The sequence below is a fragment of the Melospiza georgiana genome, chromosome 6 (genome assembly GCF_028018845.1).
Source record: "Melospiza georgiana isolate bMelGeo1 chromosome 6, bMelGeo1.pri, whole genome shotgun sequence".
NCBI classification, from domain to species: Eukaryota; Metazoa; Chordata; class Aves; order Passeriformes; family Passerellidae; genus Melospiza; species Melospiza georgiana.
In genome coordinates, this window is record NC_080435.1 from 54,436,802 (window position 1) to 54,459,765 (window position 22,964).

At 37.5% G+C, this 22,964-nt stretch overlaps 1 protein-coding gene across 3 annotated transcripts in view; it reads right to left on the bottom strand.

Annotated features, from left to right (window-relative positions):
- Positions 1-85: 85 nt before the first annotated feature.
- PPP1R13B (protein phosphatase 1 regulatory subunit 13B) overlaps positions 86-22,964 on the bottom strand; it is a 69,809-nt gene continuing 46,930 nt past the window's right edge. Inside the window, exons 5-18 of one of the 3 annotated variants that reach the window (XM_058025693.1) lie at positions 18,532-18,633; positions 17,322-17,496; positions 16,754-16,950; positions 14,837-15,001; positions 13,850-14,030; positions 11,990-12,145; positions 9,067-9,236; positions 7,733-8,234; positions 6,441-7,207; positions 4,762-4,899; positions 4,528-4,661; positions 3,650-3,816; positions 2,492-2,691; positions 86-1,622 (exon numbers count right to left, since the gene is read on the bottom strand). In XM_058025693.1, coding sequence (XP_057881676.1) covers positions 1,581-1,622; positions 2,492-2,691; positions 3,650-3,816; positions 4,528-4,661; positions 4,762-4,899; positions 6,441-7,207; positions 7,733-8,234; positions 9,067-9,236; positions 11,990-12,145; positions 13,850-14,030; positions 14,837-15,001; positions 16,754-16,950; positions 17,322-17,496; positions 18,532-18,633 — 3,096 coding nt within the window. In that variant the 3' untranslated portion in view covers positions 86-1,580. The remainder of the gene's footprint in view (positions 1,623-2,491; positions 2,692-3,649; positions 3,817-4,527; positions 4,662-4,761; positions 4,900-6,440; positions 7,208-7,732; positions 8,235-9,066; positions 9,237-11,989; positions 12,146-13,849; positions 14,031-14,836; positions 15,002-16,753; positions 16,951-17,321; positions 17,497-18,531; positions 18,634-22,964) is intronic. The other 2 variants (XM_058025695.1, XM_058025694.1) reach the window with 2 other exon arrangements.

The window sequence follows — 22,964 nt, forward strand, 5'->3', positions numbered from 1 at the left end:
ACTACAATCAGTGTTTTCATGCAGACTCTGACCAAAGCCACATCTGCTGTTGAGACCTCTATAAAGAGAGTGGAGAATGCAGCCATGCCTTAGCAGTACTTTATTGTGCACATTTACATGTTCTCTGAATTAGTGTATCATAGGCTCTTGAAATCATCACATTCATGTAGCAAATTCTTCAACAATAATACCCTTTCACTTTTCACCACAATATATACAGTTAATGCTGACCTGTGGTAAAAGCAAGTTACAGCACTGCAGAAATGGATATATAAATTATACACAGAACTTGTACATGAAGAGTTAATCAAATTGCATACTGTTAAATGGGAGAAAATTACAAGAAATATGGCTAAAACTTATAACGGGAAATTCAAAATATACTTTTGGTATATAAAATCATGTACAATTAAAATTCCAGTGAAGTGCCTGTTTGTGGGGTTTTTCTTTTTTGCTTGAAACTACAATGTAGTGGAACAGGTTATTGCATAACTTGCCTTGGCAGCAGTTGTAGGCTGCCAAGAACCACAGAAACTGTCCTCAAATAAGCTATTGCCTTTCTTAAATCCTTCTCTAAACCTTGTTTCTTTCTTCTCCTCCACTTGGCATCTACACGACCCTCTTTCTCTACTTCTATCCAGTCCTTCATATTTTCTCTAGACTGACTACTCAGGCAGACTTCAGGTGACACAGTATAACCCTTACCAGACTCTTACCCTTTTCAACTATTGCACTTTCATCCCTGCAGACATACAGATCCCTTAAGCTGCTGCAACTTCAGTACTAACTGTTGTGTCCAGGCTGGATGAGCTCGGGGGGTTAGTAGGGGAACCTTTACATTCGTAGAGGTAACACCGGTGCTGTAGGCTGAATAATAAGAAAATAAAACACCAAGTGAATATTGTGTAGGGATTTTGAGAAGTGTACAAATACTGTTGGTTTTTGTTAGTTCTCTAGCTTGATTCTAAATGCAAATACTGCAAGATGCTAGACTAGGTAAAGCTTTCGTTGGGGTTGTCCAGACTAGGATTTAAGTGTTTACCATGTTGCCACCTAAAATCCCAGCCTTCACCAAGCTTTGGTAACTACTTAATTATGCATGTAACAGGTGAAGATCTTGTGTCCTAGAACCCAAAGAGCTGATCTGTAATGAGAACTCAACATTCACTGGTATGGAACAGAAATACCCAAAATCCCGACATGGGACAGTTGCTGTGGGGGGTTGGAGCAAACTGAACAGTGCATCTGCACTCTGCAAATGACACCTCTGAACATGGAACACAAGGAAGCTCCTACCACGGAACTCTGACTGAAAACACCGCGTGAGACGAGAGCTGGCGCAGCACTGGCGGTAGCGGAGGCATCGCTCTCCTCCTCAGTGCTGGCCACACAAACAATCCTCGTTTACAAACTGCAGATCTTGGAAATCGTGGATGCTGTCCATTTAACAAGAGAAAGCACCATTAAAACTAAATATCATAGTTTTATTTCTCTGTGTGAAATGACCAAAAATGATGGCTCCAGTGTATGTTCTAAGTTTCCAGTTACCAGCATGGTACTGCACTGTTGTACAACTGAATTCAAGCAAGGGTTCGCTGTCGAGGTTTTATTCGTGGATATAACTAAAAAAAACAGAATAACAGTATTAGGCTTTGCATGGTTAATACCAACTTAAATAATTTATAACTAAAGGGGTACTTTAGGCAGAACTGATTAGGCAGAACTGGGTGCTGAAGTGTTTTGGGGGGTGGGGTTTTTGTAAGCTTGAGAGTGTTCTTAGGCCACTCCTGAAAAAAAAGAAGCAGGAAGAAAAGGGCTGATTTACTTCTGCTAATGGCAGCAACATGGCTGCTCTGAAAATGACACGGTGCATTTAGCTCAAGATCTAGAACAGACAAAGGATGCTTTTACATAAGTACAAAAATTCCCTGTTGAGCACTCTAGAGAGCTTATTTCCTGCTCTGCAAGGTTCTCTTATGCATTTTGTCCTCAGTAGCTCTCTACTTAGTCACCTAACATTCCTGGCCTCTCCTGACAGTGTTCCATCTGTCTGAGCAGCATAAACAATGTGCCCACAGTTGTCATCTTCAAGGCTCTTTCCTGTTTTAAACTCACACACACCTATGTCCTTGCCTTGTGCCAGGTATTAAAAACCTTCTCAAAGAACTTTCTGAACCAAGGCTTCAAAATTCCTAATAGAGCCACCATATTTTCCATAAGGGCTCTATATTTTACCAAGGAGGAGAAAAAGTCTCATTAAACATAAACTATATTAAATATACTATCTTGCTCAAAGACAACCAGTACTAATTTCCTAACAGTAGCCTCTCCTGTTTGTTTACAATGGCACAGAGGCCAGAGAGAATAATCTGCTTTACACCACTTCAATGTGCTGCGAATGGTGCACAGAGAGGGATTCTGACTAAAGATGCATCTTTTGTTCCTACTTCAGGTGCAGGTGACAAATAGAAGGGAGAGGTAAAGAACTTACCCCCAGGAGGTTTTTAGGCACATAGCCTTCCTTGTCATTGAGGCGGGCCCACCACCACTCCGTCTCATTGTCATCCTTGCGCCGCAGGATAGTGATGGCATCGCCCTCGTGGAATGACAGCTCGTCATTGTTCTGGGCTTCATAATCCCACAGAGCATACACCACCCCTTTATTCATCACTCCAAGCTTCTCCTGCACTCCTGTTAACAACACCAGATGGTAAAATAGACTCTTTTTTCCCTCTGAGATTTTTATTATTGACACAGTGGCCCTAATATTAGTCTCCTGTTAATAACATTTCATGAACAGTTTTCAGCACTTCCATGATGAAATGCTGTCAGAAATTTAACTACATGATAAAACAAAATCTTGCAGAGTAATTTAGAGAATGAGTTTTTCTCATTTATTATACGTGCAGTGGAAACTGCTTCCTACAGCAGGCCTTCTACAGGGACACTTGAGGCTTTCAAAGCTCATACAATGTCAGATCTGAAACAGCCTTAATGAAGCTTAAATCCTCTCATGGAAATAAAAAATTTGTCTGCTCCATTGAAGTGCTTTTCCTGCAAAATATATTTTAGCAACCAAGCACTCCTGTAAAATAATTATTCATAAAGCATATTTCTTTCTTTGTGTGATCTGCTAGAAATTTAGGTATAGATCTCAGATGATATAGATAGTTCTGAATTTCAGCATAGGGATGAAAATCAGAGCACAGCAACACTACACAGACACATGCTGCCTTGTCAAAATGCCTTGGAAACACCAACTCTTAATAACATTTTATGGGAAATAAAAGGCTGCTCCTACTACTAGAATTCAGTTGACAGCCTGTGCATCAGAAGTTAGGAGTCTCTCTGTCAAAACACTTGCCAACTCACTGTTATGGTCAAAACCTCCCTGTAGAAGCATTTCCTGAAATGAAGCCAAATTAAAACTTCAAAAATCTTAACATTTGAAGGAGCCTGTGAAGTAATTCAAAACCCAGAAGGACTAAGACCAACATCACAGTGAAAAGGTGATGCTGGTTTTAGCACTTAGAAGGCACATGGACGTGATGGGCCATATCATCCAGTCTGGGGCCTAAGCAGATGTTTCACACAGATCAGAGGGACAAGTCAGGATGAAGCTTAAGAAAGATGTGGTGTCACAGCTTACCATACAAAAACTGGGAACACTGAATATAACCTTCTTCCATCTCCTCACACTTGTCTGCAGCAGTTTCTATATCACTTATAGTTGAAGCAAAAATAGCTGCCCCAGATTCAACCAGTAGTTTACAGAGATGAACACTATTGCAAGAAGCTGCACAATGCAAGGGTGTCCTGAAATAAAGCAAAAAAATGTACATGTGAAAAAAGAAGTTTCCCTGAATCCTAACTTTCATCTTGCCCTTTACAGCCTGTCTATTTTAAAAGGAAATTTTTCTTTATGTTTAAAGTACGTGTATGCATTGTCTAAAACCTGTCAAGCAGCTAGGGTGGATTTCAGGATTTACCTGACTCCAGTAAAGCCAAGCATTATGAAACAGATGATAGCAAAACTAATAATTTTCACAGCTTACAAAGCTGTTGGGTGTGAAAGGGTATTTTCTAATACAAGGAAACCTGAAAGGTAAAACAAAGTTGAGGATTCACATTCCCACCTCTCAAAAAGACTTTAGGAATGCTACAGCTACCTGTAAAGTGAGATTCTTCAAGAACACCAACATCTGTAGTGGTATCTTTGATGAAAAAACTTAAGCAAAATAACTTTTGTCATTTGTTATTTATAGTTTAATTATTTCAGCATCTGAACAAGAAATGCAACTCTACCACTAATTATCACAAACTGTAATCTAATTTATGGTTTAAGTGTGCTTGCTTGGGAGCTGTAACCTTGCATTTGAGTTCATCTCCACCTACAGCTTAGAGAGTACTCATTTGGTAGGGATAAAGAGGAAGGAAATTGTTCCCAGAACAGGTTTCAATTAAAATCTGAATGTGCATCTAAATGGTGCTTCTCCCAGATACCAGGCTAAAAGTCTTGATACTTACCAGCCATCACTATCTGCTGCATTTACATTTACACCAAAATCAAGCAGGAATTTCACAATGTGGTGATGACCAGCACACACTGCATTATGCAAAGGTGTAATGCCTTCATCATTTGGTTTACTGGGATCATCAACCTGTCAAAAACATAAAATAGTTTAGCACTTCATTTTCCCTGAATGGGAAAAGGGTTAAAAAGGGTTTAAACAATGGGGTTGCCATTGTTTAAAAGCTTACCTCATATATGATTCGTTGTACCAGATCAAATTCACCCTCCAAAGAAGCATCTAGGAGGAGAGCCAAGGGATTGAACTTCACTCTCAAACCATGGCCTGTTCTTTCTGAGTTGGGTTTCTTCAAGTTGGTACGTTTTGTCTGAATAAAGATGAAGGTTGGAAGGCAAAATTTCAGGTTGTACAAGTAGGAAAAATGATTCATTTATGAATTTCATCTTCCTTAAATGATATTTAGAGCTATGAAATCATTTCTATTTAAGTCTCTAAATAAAAGCCTTGATACATGACTACATTTTATGCAGTTAAAAAAATGAAAAAGCAAGCCAATATAGTTTCAAAGCTTCTAATTAAAGATAGTGAGTACAAGGCATGAAGTACTTAAGCCAGTGTTTTAAGCATCATCATCTTAATTGCATCTAATATAAGGTGTGCATATTACTGGTGGATTATCTAAGACACTGAAAACTTTTGCTTAGCCTGGAAAGATCCACACAATTAAGCCAGAGTCTGTACTTAGAGGAATCAATGCCTTGAATGAGCAGGAGTCTCTGTTGAAGGTCAGACCTGGCAAGTTGGGAGTTTTGTTGTAGGAACGAAAAGTACAGAACATGAAGCTATTTTATGTGACATTCTAGCTGGTGTTATCAGAAGCTGCATTTTCAAGATCTGAAGCACATTTAAATGTGTTTTGAGAATATTCTGAATCCCTTACATGTGTCCTTGTCACTTGCTGTGGAAAAAATAATCTATTATTAACTACAGCTTTTATAGAATGCTTTTGGTCTCTAGCTCTGTAGGATCTGTTTTCACTTATGGTCCTATATAGGATGGCTATTTCAGTTTGGAAAATAAACCCTTCATATTATGAATAATATTAGTTGCTAGCATTTCACATTCTCCCAGAAGAATCCTGGCCCTTATGCTCATGGAAAACCATACAAAGCCTTGTGCACACTGCAGTCGAATTCTCAGAAGAATGCAAGGTTCCTACCTGAATCTAAGAGTGAGGATGAACTTTGGTTTCAAAGAGTGATTGATATCACAACAACCAAGAATAAAATTAATTCTTTTCTGTATTTTTCAATTCTCCAAATGTGGTAGATTTTGGTAATGGCAAGTATTTAAAAGATGTTAGTGCAGCTGGAGGATGGATTTTGAAAGCAATTCAAAGTATGTGACAGAACATTTCTGCTATCACAAGCCAGCTATGCTGCTGCTGGAGTTAGTCCTGTTCCATCTCCTCTGAGAGGGGAAAAGGAGAGCAGTTTCCCCAGAACAGCTATGTTAGCTTGCCTGCAAATTAAAAAGCTTCCCACTGACCTAACTATTTGTATGAAACTAATGGTAAACTATCTTTGAAGGCCTGAACAAATTAAAAAAAAATAATGGAATCTGCAATTCCTGAATTAGTTCTACAACAAGAACCTCCAAAAAGTTGAGAAACACATACACAACCTCCCGTTACCTATTTGCATATTTTCCTAATTAAGCAGGTAGAGTAGCAAAGAAACTAATCCATCAGAATTCTCCCTGGAACTCCCCTGGTTTTCTTTCCTTTTAATATCATGAGACTTCAAGTGCAAAGCTATTGCTGAGCACAAGCCTACCATGTTCCAGTTATGCTTAAGCACAAAGCTAATTCTGTAGTTCACGAAGTTGTTCTTTTGCTTTATTACTTACTGGAGGAAGTGGAGGAGGAAGAGCAGGTGGCAAAGGAGCTTCATCTTCTACTGGAGAGCTGACCTCTGGCGTGGGACTGGGTGACTGCTCAGTAGAAGGAACTATAGAAAGGTTGTTGTTGTTGTCTTCAGTTGTCTCAGATGTTTGATTTGTGGTTTCAGTGCTTATCAACTCCTCGGTAGCAGGAGAAGGTAACTCATTGTCATTGGCATCTGACGAGGGGGGCGGTTCATCAGGGACAGGAACCGTAGGTTGCACGGGGACCGGTTCTTCAATATTGCCATTGGTGCTGGCGTTCCCGTTATCAACGTCAGCTAAGTTGCCTATGAAGTCCTGTGGATTACTGGGCTGATAAAAAGGAGCACTTTCTATCCCCCCAGCCAGGGTGTTAAAGCGCTGGTACAACAATTTCTGTATGTTTGGTCCACTGGGGCCCTCTGGCTCGGTGATGGAGCTGCGTTTCTTTAACGGCCTCGGAGCGTTGGCCAATTTCCTCCTCAGAGCCTCCAGGTCAGCATCGCTCTGATACCGCAGCGGCGAGTGCACGATAGGGGTGAGCTTTGTAGGACTGAGAGGACGGGGAATGTTCTCCACATTGCTGTTTTCACTGGGTGGTGGAGCATTTTCCAGCTCTTGATCTTTTTCAGTGACCTCGGTCTGAGGCTGAGGTGGTGGCTGTGAGGGAGACTGGGCAGGCAAAGAGCCATGAAGGAATGGCAAGGGTGAGGGAGAGGTTGAACCAGACTGTAGTACAGGCTTTCCATAAACTGAAGAAAAGAAAGATGGACAACAGTGAAGAGCTGTTCTTAAATTACATAATAAAATATTTATAAATAAACTATTGATACTTGTTTGACACTAATACAGAAAGAAAAAAAATATTGTTCTGGGGGCTGTAAAAACAGAAATAAATAGTTACCTGTTGGTGATGCTGATGCTTACAATTATAAGCTACAAGGAGCATCTGGAATGGTTTTCCTCTTTCACAAGGAAACAGTAGGAGAAGCAAAACTCTTATCTAGACACTGGTTTTTCAACTTATTTATCAAAGTATTGATAAAGTATCCAGGCTATATTGTTCCAACTGCATGTTGCTTTAAAATAAAATCAATGCATACTTATTGATAACCTCAGAAAATACATTAAATAATTTTTCTGCTATGCTGCATGCACAAAAATTATTTTCCTCACAGATTTAGACACGGTTTTCCAAACCGATATGGGAAGTCAACTAAGCTAAACAAGTAGATCTTAATGTATTTCCAAGAAAAAAAGAGCAAAATATATTCTACCTGCTTTTACCGACTTATTTAAAGTATTGTACACAGCTTGTTGGTAATTCTTTGGTGGTGTTGCTTGCTGAAGATACACTGAGTAGATGGAACTGGAGTTCACTGTCTGTGGCCCTTTTCTGGGAGACTGAGGTCTGGATCCTTTATCAGCGAGAAAAGGTCTGATTGCCACAGTCAAAGGCAGTTCTGGCCTGCCCTCTCCTCCTGGGAACAAGGGGGGGCCAGAGGGTTGATACGTGGGGCTGGGAGGGACAGAAATTCTCTGCTGGATCTGCTGCGAGGAGCTGGGCTGGTGCACGTTGCTGGGCGGCGGGAGCGGGACCGGCCTCTGCCGATTTGCTATGCTGGTGCCAGGCCTGGGCAGGCTGCCATCCTTCCTCCGTTCTAGAGAGTTTGTAGAACCTGTTCCTAAGGGAACTGGGCTTGGATAGGTCCCATAGTTCTGAGGCAGCTGCTTGCTTACACCAGGAACTGTTGGTGGCACCTTCCCCAGGTCAAGGCCCTGTGTAAGAACAATAAATAGTATATACCATTCAATTCAATAAAGTACTTCTGGGCAAGAACATTCCTTTTTCAACATACCATACAATCTTGTGGGACAGAAAAGGAGTCAATATAAACAATTTGTGTTCCTTTATCACTAGATAAACTCAGGTAGAATCATATCTGAGGATCTCATCATACCTCAGACAAAGGCCACTGTTGAAAGGCATTTTCAGCTCTAACACATTCATATAAATTTAAAACTATTTGCATACATGCAAAGCCTGATTAACTTGTTCTAGGTTCCAGATCTCAGTGTCTAGTTGATCTTGAAAACACATACTGTCAGAGTTTAGCAAAACAACTAGAAGACCAAGTCCTTATTCTTTATAGTCATAAAGAATTCATAAAGTACTATTACAACAGTGAAGACAGATACCACTATTAGTCTCACTTAAGGATGGATTTAATTACTTCTTTTGTGAGATTTTTGAGAAAAAGAGTACACTGAAAAAGCAATAATCTATACAAAGGAAAGAGACTAACAAAAATATGAGAATTAGAAAAACATGAAGGAGAGGGGAGAGGATTAGGAGAAGCAAAGAGGAAGAAGGGGAGACTAGATATGTAAAAGAACAGGAAGGAATACAAAGTACTGAAGTTGAAAGAAACCCACACATTTTAATGTGATAAGAACGGGAAGGAACAGAAAAAATATCATTTTCTTTATGACTTTTTAAATAAATAGCAGAAAGGAAATGGAATGTGTAATTGAAGTGAGTTCAGCTATGAAAGCCAAAGGTTCATAATTTCAGCAAAGCAGAACTATAAATATATCAGATGAAACCCACCAGCTTATCAGTACTTCCTAATACTGAAGTTGGCAAAGGCTGGCTGGATATAGTTCCTTGTTTTAAAGCAGTATCCATGCTTGATTCTTTCCAGTCTGTGTTGGAGATCTGAGGGGGTTTTACCACAGGGGCTGAGCTCTGTTTAAGTAGCGGCCAATTTCCATCATTAGCTTGAAAACAGACAAAAATACTAGATTTAAGATAATCCATACTAGCATTGCAAACAAGCAAAACAACATGTGAAATAAAATAGCTTAGATTACAGTGGGATTAGTTTTATTCTAGAAGAGAGATAAATCATTATTAATATTTGATTCAGAAATCAATATTGAAAGCCAAATCACTGCATAGAATGTGCTGTTCACAACCCTTTAAAATTCAAATTGCACTGAAAATTTCTATAGAAAAAATGTGATCAAAATTTTGGCTTGAGTATTGCATATTCTGCTATTAGAAAGCAAACAAATTCAGAGTAGCAATCCGCACAGAAACACTTCATCAACACAATTCTTTGGGTACTATCCAGAGACAAAGTCAAACTACAGTAAATGTTAAGTCTATGTAAGCCCTGAGTGGACTTACTCCAAATTTAAACTATGGTTACCAGAGTCATTCACCCATAACAGGATGTAAAAACTCCCTTCAACAGCAGGGTGGAACAAAAGCACACATTCCTTTGCTGGAAGTGGTGGTTAACTCACCTTTTGTGTTTCCTCAGCATACTCACCCAATTAGAATTGCCACAGCAATTTAATATTAAATAAATTTATAAAGTCAGCTGACAACTTTAACTCACAGCGTGAAGATGCAAGTCATGGGCTTTTATCTTCATCATATGCAAAAAATCATGCATAGCTGCACATAAACTGAAGCAACAAATCCTTAATGAAGTCCTAGAGGCATTGATGTTACTTTATTAACTGTGTGGGACTATTTTGTTTCAGTTCTCTAAGTAAGCAAAAGAGTTTAAGTAGCCTAATAATTAGATATAGTTTACAGTAACTAAATAAATCCTATGTTAGACCCTAAGGATTTGATTTGCCTTTAAAAGATAAAACATCAGGCATGTCTTCCTGTTAGGAGACTGGAGATCATTCCTCCATCCCTATGGCTTGTAATTGTTGTAGTGGAGCACTTAAATGTGTAAAGGTGATGTGTAACATGTAATTGACTTTACTACAGGATAGGAGCTAAAATGGAGGGGGATTGTGCCTCTGTGGAGAATGAATGAGATTTCTGGACCCCACAGTAATACAGTATCAAATGAAAATCAAGTATTTAGGGGAGGCCAGGTTTCCTATTTTAGTTCTAAGCTTCTGGAAAATAGAATCAGCAGGACTATTTCTAGAATTCTCTGTCCGGTATAGTAGATAGCCTCAAAATAAGCTGCATAGGAACATTCTAATGAGAATGAATTTTCCACCACCACTCTAGTTTCTACTCATGAGCCTTACCCTCTTTGTTGAGTATCTCTCAAAACAGGATTAACACTTGCATACTTTTACACTGAGAATACAGTATACAGTCCAGAAATCACTTTTCACACTTGCAAGCTGCTAGGAAGTAAAGTAATGAGGCCCAGTTTTAATATTGGCATTATCCACAAGCTGAAAATGTTGTGGGTTTTGTTTGTTATTGTTTCTAATAATCTGGTTATCAAGAGTGAGACCAAAAAGGTGTCTAAACTCTTAGGCCCTAAATAATGGCAAACTTTTCAACTGCACTGAATTAATGCTTACTATACAAAATGCACAAGACATTCTATAGCTCCACTAAGGTTACAGTTCAGTAAAACCTTTGTTTTGAAGATCAGTGAAAGGTGTTATAATTGATTCATGAAAGCATCTGGATCTGTAAGTTAGTTATGAGGAAAGCACTTACAGAAACAACAGCAAGAGACATGACACATTTAAACATCTTACCTGCAAATTCAATACTTTTCTATTAGAAAGACAGATACACAAAAACTTATTGTAAACAGCATATTTTTCCCCAGATAACAGACTGGAAGTAAATTCAGACTCTCTCTCCTCTCTCTGACCTACACTGTGAGGGTGGGGAATCAGTGGCACAAGTTGTCCAGGGAAGTTGTGGATGTCCCATCCCTGAAGGTGGTGTTCAAGGCCAGGCTGGATGAGGCTTTGAGCAACCTGGTCTAGGGGAATCTGATGCTAACACTTCTTCTCTCAGCCACCCCAGCTGCTGCTCTCAGCCACCCCACAGCCAACTGGCTCCATCCACCCCTCCAAATGCACCCTCTTGCTTGTGCCTGTAAACATAACACCCACTGCATTTCAGCTCTCACCAGGCCATTGTGCATTTACAGAAATAAGACAGTGACACACAGACACAAAAGGTTTTGTGCATTTTCTCTGACTTTCCCTAAAATTTTTGTAGGTCTGGATCTAGGCTACTTACTACAGTAATTGATGCATGCTTCAAGTCCAATGGAAGGCAGCAAGACTCTGGGTATTGGCTTGGGCAGATTGGGCTTTTATCCCATCTCTGGAGTCAGTGCAACACAGAAACTTGAGGTTTCCCACAAAGTAATTCAAACTAAGCCTCAAATGAAGCACCTCAATTAAGATGTATTTTATGCCTCTATCCAATCCAAAACACACTAAAACCCTTTAGTGATTGCCAGAAGTTTCTAACATTGAGAAAATGTTGAGGTTTTTCAGAGAAGACAACTCATCCCTGGTATACTACTCCAGTACTCCTGGGATGCATTTGCTGCAAATCTGTTTCGTTCAAAGATGAAAAGCAACTTCTCAACCAATTTACATTTTAACAGCATCATCTACACGCCAGACCACGACACAAGTTCTAAAGATGCTGTTTAATATGCATCTGTGTGCAAGAGCTCAGATGACCATATTAAAAACTGAGTTCTTAGCTAGCCAGAGATCTTCTACGGACTCACAGTGCTGGGTGTCAAACAGAGTAGGTGCCAGGCGGATGACATTGTGAACAGCAGACTGAAGAGAAGTGGGAGGTGACAGAATAGGATCCACTATTATGTCTAAATCAGAAACCTTCCAGGTGTCTGGAGATTTTTTCACACACCCACAGTCTGTCTCTACCGGACGCACCAAGGCAGATCCAGTTACACAGAAAAAGAAAGAAAAAAAGTGGTGGAAAAATTATAACAATGACAATGGAGAACATTAGAACAGGAACACTCAGATAATGAGAAATAAAAGCATGACAGTTGAAATAAATTCTCAATTTCTTTTCTTCCTGGGAGCATGTATGCTTCTCCTTACATAAATCTATTTTACAGAATTTCATTCAAGTATCTTCAAAATAATAAATACAAAGTCAGTCCTAAGGCAGAATAATTACTTTTATAATATTATAAGTCCCAAGGTAGGTCTAGAAGTGGGTATATATATTTTGGGAGGTTGATATTACAAAATTGTGGTTTTTAGTTAGTAAACTTAAAAGTTAGGAACTGTCCTTTTCCGTATGTGGAAGAAGGATCCATGAATCTGAAAACAAAACTGTTGCAAATCTGCACCTTTACCCCCACAATTAAGTCATTCCATCTTCTTGAGTCTTTTCCATAAAACCACAGTGATGGGGTTTGCACAGATTTTGAATACTTTTAGCTGATAAAGGTATTGTTAAATCACTAATATCAATGGGAAATACTGGAGTCTTTTTTTTAAGTTCTGTTAGGCCAGTTTTACTTTCTGACCTTGGGGCTTTTTGGGGGGGAGCATTTCTGACATTCTTTCCTACAGAGAGGTTCAGATTGTCTTCTCCCATCTCTTCCTTCCCATCTGGAAATCATGATGCTAATTTTGCTGGAATATTCAGTTTTAAGTCCTTGACTGTATGTGAATATTGCAACAGCTTTTGTCTCCTAGTCATTCCTTATCCCCTTTTTGATCTCTCCTAGGAGACCAGGTAAAATAAGCCCTATGGTTGGACCAATGGGATCACGCATTTTTATTTGTATTATGTATATTTTACCAGCTTATAATTTCTTAAGAATTATGATTTTTCTAAAGTATGAGCAAACAGATGAGATTCGCTGGAATTGAGAACTTAAGGCACAAATATGACCTGCTACCTTCAGTCTCTAACAAAAATTAAATAATAATTCTATTTGAAAATTTTAGATGGAATTATTAATAGTGGGAAACATGGGAGCCAATTTCAGACACAAAGTTCTGGGGAGTTCTGGAGGGGCAGCTTCTTCACTAAATGGGGCAGAAACAAGTAAACAACATCAATGTTATGGTTATTCCATTTCAAAAATGCTTCAAAGACCACAAATTCCCACATCCCAGATGGATCAAAAACCTCTCATAGTTTTATTCTATTTTCCTATTTAGTCTCTTTCTGACAAGTATTATTATTATTAACTCATTAGCTTTGTTTTACTTGACAAAAAGCAACAAGGTGTAAATAGTTATTTATTATACAGTTTTCTACAAATTTGATTTCATTATTACATTCAAACACACAAAATAATTGAAAAAGCTATAAAGACGCAACATAGAATCTGTGAAGAAAACATGCTCCTTTTAGGGATGTACCAGCCAGTAAAATTTCAAAGAAAACACTCAATTTCCTAAGAAAAAATAATGGAAAGAAGCAAAAATTCCACAGATCAAATGACTGATGTCCAATCCACAGAACAGTATTAACACATCTGAAACTTGCCTCCTCCCCTACACCAATTATGCCAACACTGGGTCTCTGAAAATTACTCCTTTTCTTTATTGCCCCTTTTCAAACCATTTGTATTAATAAACATCACACAAGTACTTACCAGATTTTGATCTTCCATGTGTTGAGTTGGGAGCAATGGTGAGAGACTGTGGCTTAACTGGATCTACTGGTACAGCATAAGTGCCAGCACTTGGAACTTGGATGTAAGGCCCTACTGCTGCCACCCTTCCTGAAGCACTCAGGGATGACTGGGGTGATGAAGTTCCATTAATTCGATTCAACTGAAAACGATCAGACAAATTGACACGTGAATGTCCATTTAATCCAGGCCCTTCTGCATGAACAGGGAGGTCTAAACTTGATTATCTACAACCATGCACTCTAGCTAGGACACCTTACAATTAAGTTATCATACTCTATGCTTCTACAAAAAGAGAAAAAAAAAACATGGTAGAAAGCACGAATTTTGTTCCTTAAAATCAACACCTCAAAACTTAAATCTTTTAGTCACAGCACATGCGTCTCTTGTAGATACCTATTATCTCTGTAAAGTCTCTGTCACTGTGTCTTTCTCAAGCAAATGGTCTAAAATGAGTTCTTAAATGATCAAATATGTATGTGTTGGGTTTTTTTAACGCAATACCTCCAGCTAGTAATACATATAGAAATCCAGACTTCATCTCTTAAAATCTTTCTGAGACTCCAGACAACTATTAAGCCTAACTTTATCAAACTGTTTATATTTTTATCCATTTTCCATACTGGAAGGTATACATTTTATAAAACTTAAATTTTTTATGCATTCATGCTTTCAAACATGTAGCACATAGTCATACTTTCCTTCCTAGAAATATAAACTTTTCTGATTTTTAATGCAGTATCATCTGTGCCATAAAGAAAAATAAAAGAAAACATATTCTGTCTTACAGTTTCTGGATACCTATGAGAAACCTTAGAATAGTTTTAAGAGACCTGCTACTTTTATCATAGGTAACTGTATTATTTGGGTGGGGAAAAGGGAGATTCTACGCAGTTTTTATAGGCCCTTGATAAACTGAAGTGTGGCCCTTTTAACAGTTTATCTTACAGGAATGTTTTCTTTTTGACGTGCCTCAACTTTTTTCTTGTACAGCCGTTCGCGCAGCTCGTTGATTCTCTTGTCCATCATGGCCACCTCCATATTGCGTTTGTTCAGGAGCTCTTTCTGCTGCTGGAGCTTGGAGTTCTGCTCCTGGTTGAGCCTGTTACGGATCTTCAAAAACAAACAAAAAAATAAAACAAATAAAACCCCACTTGTTAGAACAGTTCTCGGCAAGATGGTTTGCAATGCAGTGTTAAAAAAAACCCCAAAGGAATTTGGATCAACAACTTGTTCTGGTGTCTCTATGGTTCCACACATCCTGTCAAGTTAGCATTTGCAACCATGAACTACTCCTAGAAGAAAAAACTGAGAAAATATCCTAAAAAAGCTAGTGGATGCCTATTAAATACATAGAGACTGCATCCCATTTATAGAAAATGGATTGAGGAATTAGGCAGAAAGATTTTTTTATTTCAGAAAATTTCACTGTGAAGAACTAAATCACAGAAAATGTTTGTTTAAAGTCATGCTTACCCAAGACAGTTTGTCTATCACGAAAACTAAGTGATACAAAACTTATTACAGAAATTATGCTATTGATTCTGTTTCAAGATCCACACGAGACTTTGTGATGTCTGGAAGGGGTGTTAACTGAACTGCTAGTGCAGGGGCTCTACACAGATTTTCCTCTCTGCATGGGGATTAAACCGAAACCTTCACAGCAGTTTTCCAGTGCATTATGAGGTGGATTACTTTTATGGTTTAAATCAACCATGACACTCTCTATAATTACTTCTCTTGCTTTGCTGTTGGCATTTTTTCACACCTTCAATAACTCAGACATTGTCTCAGTGTTCTTATTTTCATGGTAACGTTACAAGCAAAAAACACCTGAGGCAAATTTAAGTCTTGATAAACACATATGGGATCACTGCAAAGCACAAGAGAGAAATCTTCATCTATTGAGCATCTTTGCACTTAGAAATACTCAAAGGCAGATATGCCTTGTACAAAGGAGGAAGGAGTAAAAAGAGAAAAAAGGAGACTTATTCCTAATGCATGAAAACAGAATTGATTAAGTTCTGCTGTATTTGCTCATCTAAATAAATGAGACTAATTTTGAAATTTAAATTAATTTTAAAACATGAAATACTTAAAATTAAATATATTAGAGTTGTTACCTCGATCAGAATAAAGCCCTCAAATAAAAAAGCCCTCAAAATCTGAATACATTAGCACAGAATTTGACAAAATTTCAATTTAAACTAGATACTTAACTACTTGCATGAGAGCTACACTCTAGATATAACAAGCTTCTTGCAGGAGATATACAACATTGATGCAGGGAATACTGTGTGAATATACTATAATTATTGCACTATGTTACACTATCTCGTGCAGGGAATATAGGGCAGCTGGCATTTCTAATTACTCTATTAAAATGTGTTATTTAATTCCTATGTATTTTGTTTATCCACACCAGACAATGTAGCTATATTTTTACAATAGATTTTTAAAATTACAGTCACGTCTCCAAGTTAAGATGACATATAAGTGAGCTTGCTATACCCAGATAAGTGCAAAATAGAGAAGTACCAAAATTAGTTTCACAAAAAAAATTTTGAGAGAGATTAAAACAAATAATAAATTATGTAGACTTTCAGTATTAGGGTCTGAGAAACTCCCTTCAAAACACTTGCACACTTTGTATCATTACATGTATAAGGAACAAAATAGTTTTTAATGCTAGTGAAGTTTTTTCTGAAAAAAGGCTATATTGTCAACTACAACCTCACACATTAACAGCATTCCAACACACTACTTTTATAAGGTGTAACAGAACTGAATTGCCACTCATAAGAGCAATAACAAAACTTTTAAAATCTACAGTTGTAATTCAAATAGCATGTTTTTGTTACTTACCTGTAGCTCTTGATACAACTTTTTTAATTCTACTGCTGCAGGCCCTGTCATTTGTCCATTGTAAGACTGAAACCCGTTCAGTTTCCCTTTCCTTAAATCCTCCAGCTGCTGAGTGAGTTGATCCACTTTTAACACTGCAGCCTGCAGTTCCTGCTGCTTTTCCTGGAACATGGCACTTATATGCTCAATTTCAGTTGCTAAAATTAACAAGATAAAAATAACAAAAAGCCAATTAAATAAGGCAGAAGTTGTTAATTTTTTAATTCTACAAATACTAATAAATATACCATATTAGCTCTAAATCTAAAATACATATAAAATATTTGTATAGCAAATTTGCTAACAGTCATAAGATTTCTAATGGTTAAAGAATAGACTTATTCTGACTATGTTTGACTATACAGAGCTAACAAAAAGTTCTGTTGCATACAAATGCCATGGAAACACAGAACTTCCATAAAACAAAAAAATGAAGCTGAGAACCTGCACCAGTGCTATAGTGACTTAAAATATAGCATTATTTGTTAGTCGTGCAGTGAACAGTAAATAAATTAAGAATTCCACATACACAAATTGCCATTCATCATCTTGCTGTAGTCAACTTGTCCTCTCATGGCACGGATTTTCTTCAGCTTTGTCTCCTGGGTTTCAACACGTTCTTTAAGTTTTTGGAGCTTTTCACTCTCAGAAACAGATTGCTGCTGCCGACGTTCTTGCTGCTTCAGGTAACGCAAACGTTGCTCCTGACAAAAGGAGGTTTTAAACAAGACAAATCTGTTACCCATTTATTAAAAAAAAACCCCTAACACATTAGCTTAGAAAACCCTACAATTTTGATCAGGTTTTCTACTTCCACAAATCAGAAAATGTTGTATTTCATTGAATATGTACCAGCCCTAGAAAAACCTCTTTAAAATCAATTAATAAATCTGTTTCAGAGCAGAGATTCAAGATTTTTTTTAGACAAAAAATAACAAATTTACATAGACATGTGAATACAGCCCTAGTCTGAGCACTCATTTGAATACATCTGTGATGCTTCCTCTGGCATTTGTTTTCTGCCACTACTAACAGTTTTCTTGCTGTTGGCAAAATAAGTTTCCAGTGCTGTTACCCAGCTTCCCAAAGATGACAAAGTATGCCCAACAGACCATTTTAAGGAAATTGACCTGCTGTAAGAAAATATTCCACTTCTAAATAATAATTCTTCTGCTGGGTGCACAAGCAAAAATATTTTTTTAGTATAATTTCCATCAAGAAAGAACAACAGAATCAGTAGGTTGACTCTTAGGTATTCCAAGCATCAAAGGCATGCTGTATAATACTTCAAACAACAATGTCAAAACCATTAAACCCCCTCCCCACTTTACAAACATGCTTAGATTCTTCTGTCTCTGAGACATGGAAATGAAATACATAAATTTTTATGAATTTGGCATATGCTCACCCCACCCCACTATTATTCTACTGAATGATCCCCTAAAGATGAGCATGGAGTCAAGCCAGTTCTGCCACAGATCATGAAGGGGGCCACACATAGAGAAGAGGTAAACATACCCTAGCAATATTTTTGTAAAGACACATTACATTGGTTGTTCTAGCAGTATTTATGCCAAAAGACTGCACTGCCTAGGCTAAGATTATTCTGGTAAAATGATGCATTTCTCAAGCAATTTCTTGAGCTTAGAGCTTAACTGAAATGACTTAGTGTGTTTTTTTCTATCCACAAACTTATGCTTGCATATATTGAAAAGAAATGGTCTGTATATAATTATTACCTTAGCAACCAACATTTGCTGTTGATTTTCAATCTGTTGCTGTTGTCGGGCAGCCATATCCTGCAGTTCAGAAAGAGTGAGCTCCACACGTGGATTCCCAATCTGCAGGACAGAAAATGTTCCATGAATGTGCTGATGTGTATCAAGGCATTCTGAGCTGAAAACCTAAACCCCCACTCATCAGGGGAAGGTTAAAAGCTCCTCCCAAGTCCTCAGAGACAGAGGAATGATGGGCACCTGTGAAAGAGTGAGGATCATCAGAGCAGAAGGGAGGGACACAGACCATGCAGAAGGGCAGAAAAAATAAAAAAGTGGGAAAGTGGAAGGAGATGAGAACACTAAGAGACAAAACAAACAACAGGAGAAAAAAAGAGGCCTTATCCTACATTTAACTCCTCTCTGTTCAGACGTTTGGTAGCACTGGCACACAGTCCTGGTAAGGCACACATGATAACACACTACAAGCAGGATTTTAGACAGCAGGAGGATCTGAAGCTGCTTTCCTTTCCCAGTATTTTCAGCATAACTGCCTTGGCAGTTTAAACTGCTGGTTCACATTATTGACCTGGCACAGGACAAGACCACATGAGAACCCTTAGATAAAGGGTCACTAAGATCACACTCAAAGATGGTGAAAATTCTGATATATTGGGCTCATTCAAGGTAAGGATCTGTGAAAAACAGTCTGTACAAGTGAAGAAAAGTAAAGCTGATTCCCTTCAGATAAGTAAATGACTATTAACTTTGAATGAAATGCAAAGTATTAACAAGGCTCACTCCTTTTGCATTTCAAAACTAACAGAAGCTAAAAACTTAGGATAGAGACACAAATGATGAAAATTCTTTAAAATTCATACCATGTGTGTGACCAAATTTCGTATGTTTTAAAACATTAATGCATTGTTTCAATATATTCATAATACTATCAACAAATATGATTTACATTTATAGACCAAATTACTTCAACCACACTTTTTGTATGCAACCTCAAGAAAGAGTGAAATGTTTCAAGAAAAATTCCAGAAGCTGACCTTTGCTATTCAGAAAACCAAAACTCATAACCTTAGAATTGTGGTTTAACCACAACTTCAGAATTTCCATAGAAAGAAAATATCAGTCTTTGAAAAATTATGCTGCAAAGTTCAGAATAACCCAACATCTGTTTCAAATATTTACAAATAATTCAGTTAATTTATTGGATAAATTAAAAGCTGGACTATTGTAATAATTCAGTAAACACTGTAATTTTTTCACCAAATTACATGACTACACTATTAGTAAACCAAACAAACACTACATCACTTGCTACCCACAATACAGTCAACACTGCAGAAAAAGAAAAGATAAATAAATATTTTGGATATATTGATAAATAATACTGTTTCAAATGCTTATAAAATGGAATGAGGTTTGAACATTTTACATACAGAAAAAAAAAACCCAAACCAAAACCATCCCCCAGTGCCCAAAATAGATCACACATCAGATTATGGATCAGATCACACCTGACCCCATAGGAAAACTGATTTATCTGCTTTGCTTTTCTGGGCCCACCCTACTGCGACCCAGCATGTGTAGCCTGCAGTACTTGTACTTCACTCTCAGAAACTTCTTTTTGAGACCACTTTATCTCAGGCACTTTGAATGGCTGTTTTCATATTTCTACATCAAACTCCTACATAAGTATCAATTATCCAACCAATGCACAGTACAGAAGTTTCTTTAAGCTTCATTTAAGAAATTAAAATACTAATTGTTTTAAAGTAATTGTATTATTTTTTGCTACCTGAATTAATATTTCATGTTGCTGCATGTAATTCTTCAAATAAGACAAACATCAATCATGAAAATGAGTCAGATTTGGTTCAATAACTTTTAAAGCTGCTCCATCTTGGACACATGACATAGACATGTCAGATAAAATGTTTAGATAAGGTTATTGTCCCTGTTTGAACATTTTCCACAGAGCAAGTTACGAAGTGAAATTATAATGCTTATGGAAATAACAACTGAAATTCCTCTTATTAGTCAACACTAATGAAAAATTTTTAGAGTAGAGCAGTAATTAAGAGAGGTGAAGTCCACTCAAGATAATAATTTTCTATTTCAACACAAGGAAGAAGTAGAACTTACTAGTGTGTACTTTTTTTATTAGCATTACTTATGCAGAGAAGAGTCCTTCCCAATATTCTCTCAGGGCAAAGTAACTTGTACTCACTTGTGGCCACCGAGAGAGACATTTTATTATTAATTACTGACTGAAAGGCACTAATTGGCTAAGAAAGTAAGGAAGCTTCTCCAAGTGCCATTCACAAACCAAAATGTGCTTAACTTGAGAAAACAAAACAGAAAACCAGATGCTGCTCCCAAACACCTTCAGGCTCTGCAGACTTCAGTTGGCATGGCCAACTGCGAGAAAAACAAACTTGTGCATCTGCTTCTGCTGGGCTCTGCAGGCAATCCTTACAAGGGGCTCAGAATGGCATCATGGCTTCCCTGGATCACTGATTTTAAAAGTTACAAAGGGAGTATGTGTGAATGAATAGTATTTTCTCAATACACATTTGTGCTTTTTCAGAAATATGCAACATGCATCAGACAATGCATCGTATTCCCAATGCTTCCTTTCTTTCTGCTTTAATTACCAGTTGGAAACTAAAAACATTAATAGCCCATTGTATTTCCAGTAGAAATTTTGAGTACAACACTGTCTAAGAAACACAGAGAATTTTTATTCCACTAAGTGATCTTGTTAAAAATATATCCGGACTCAAAAAGTGATATCTGTATAGGGACTGTGAGCATTTCAAAGTAAAAAAGCCATTTAATGACATGAAAATTAAATATTTTCTAAATGGATAATGTAACCTGGAAAGCACAATAACATAAGAAATTGGTTTGTAAATGCACCAGAAACTAACAGAAAAACCCCAACCCAATTTAATCAAAGAGCTCAGTATTTTCACTGTTCTAAACAGGCATATATGGAAGTCTCTCTCATAATGCCTAGCAGAAGTACTGTATTATTTTGTATCATGTAAAATATAGAAGATTAATTATAATATTAATGCAGATATTAGCATCTCCTTGAAGAAGCTATTAACTACTGTAAAATGTTCCATTTACAAAGTCTAATGTCTAGAAAACTTCTATAAATGGCAAAGCACAAGAACATGGGAAACAGTGATAATTAACCATTTAAATATAAACACCCTATGAGAAATCTTTTAATGTTCACCTCACTGAATACCAATACCCTTTCACTTCAAGAGCTACACTATACTTAGGGGAAAAAAAATAGCTGAGGAAACAGAGCCTTGAACCTGTAACTTCACTCGCAGTTTTCTCCTTTTCATCCACATGGCAAAAGCAGCAAACAGCATGAGCAGAAGTCCTCTTCAACATCAAATCAATTCTTTTCAGGTAGACTGTTGCTGGTTTCAGGTCTCCAAATCAGCACAGCTTCATTTTTGAAACAGCATGAAAACCACTGAATCCTTCTCTTGCCGAGATCTAGTTAAATTGATTAGTTCAGAGCTCTTCATATTAGTTGAGTCTGCTTGTAATAATGTGTATGCAAACATCCCACAGAGAAAAAGCCTGTCTCAGTCCTTCTCCAGAACCTCAGGCAAAGACAGCTCTGTGCTTTCAGCTCCTTAACGAGGCTGCTGGTTTCTCAGATTCTTACGTTTGTGCTGCTCCTAGCAGTTATTAACGATTCCATCCACCAAGGCAAGACACTCACCTCGCATAACAAACCTGAGCCTATCACATTGAAGGTCCAGACCTCCTCCTTTCTCCTGCAGCAAGGGAACCAGACCTCCTACAGAACTGAATTCTGAAGGAGGCACTAAAAAGCCACCACAAATACCTACTCCTCCAGATTCCACAGATTCATTTGCTACATGGTGATACATCAAAGCAGACAGTTTTGCTGAATTGTAAATTTCTTTTCATTGATTCACAGCAGCATTTACACAGGGATGAACTCCTAAATGAAATGCCATAGAGCAAACATTGCATTATTAGGCACTGAGAAGTATTGTGTATGTCTCACATAGGCAAGAGTAATTTACACCTATATTCACCAATTTCTTAATATTGACAGGGATCTTAAAAAAATTATACTTGTATTATTTAACATGCACTTTAAAAGGGCATGATGAAAGATAGCATTTGTAATGAACTCGAGTTTCAGCTTCTGACATCATCCTCCTACTACAAGCTAATATTTTACCATTTGATGATTAATATTTTTGAGACAGGTGAGATGAATAGTAATTAAACAGTTTGGGAACCAGTTTATAAGCAGCCTCAAAACAAATCATACTTTAGGCATTTAATTAAGGAAGCAAAACTCTTTAATATTTATTTCTACATATTAGTCTTGTCACCCTAAAAATTTATTTTCTTATTCCTCCTTCCTTTCTATG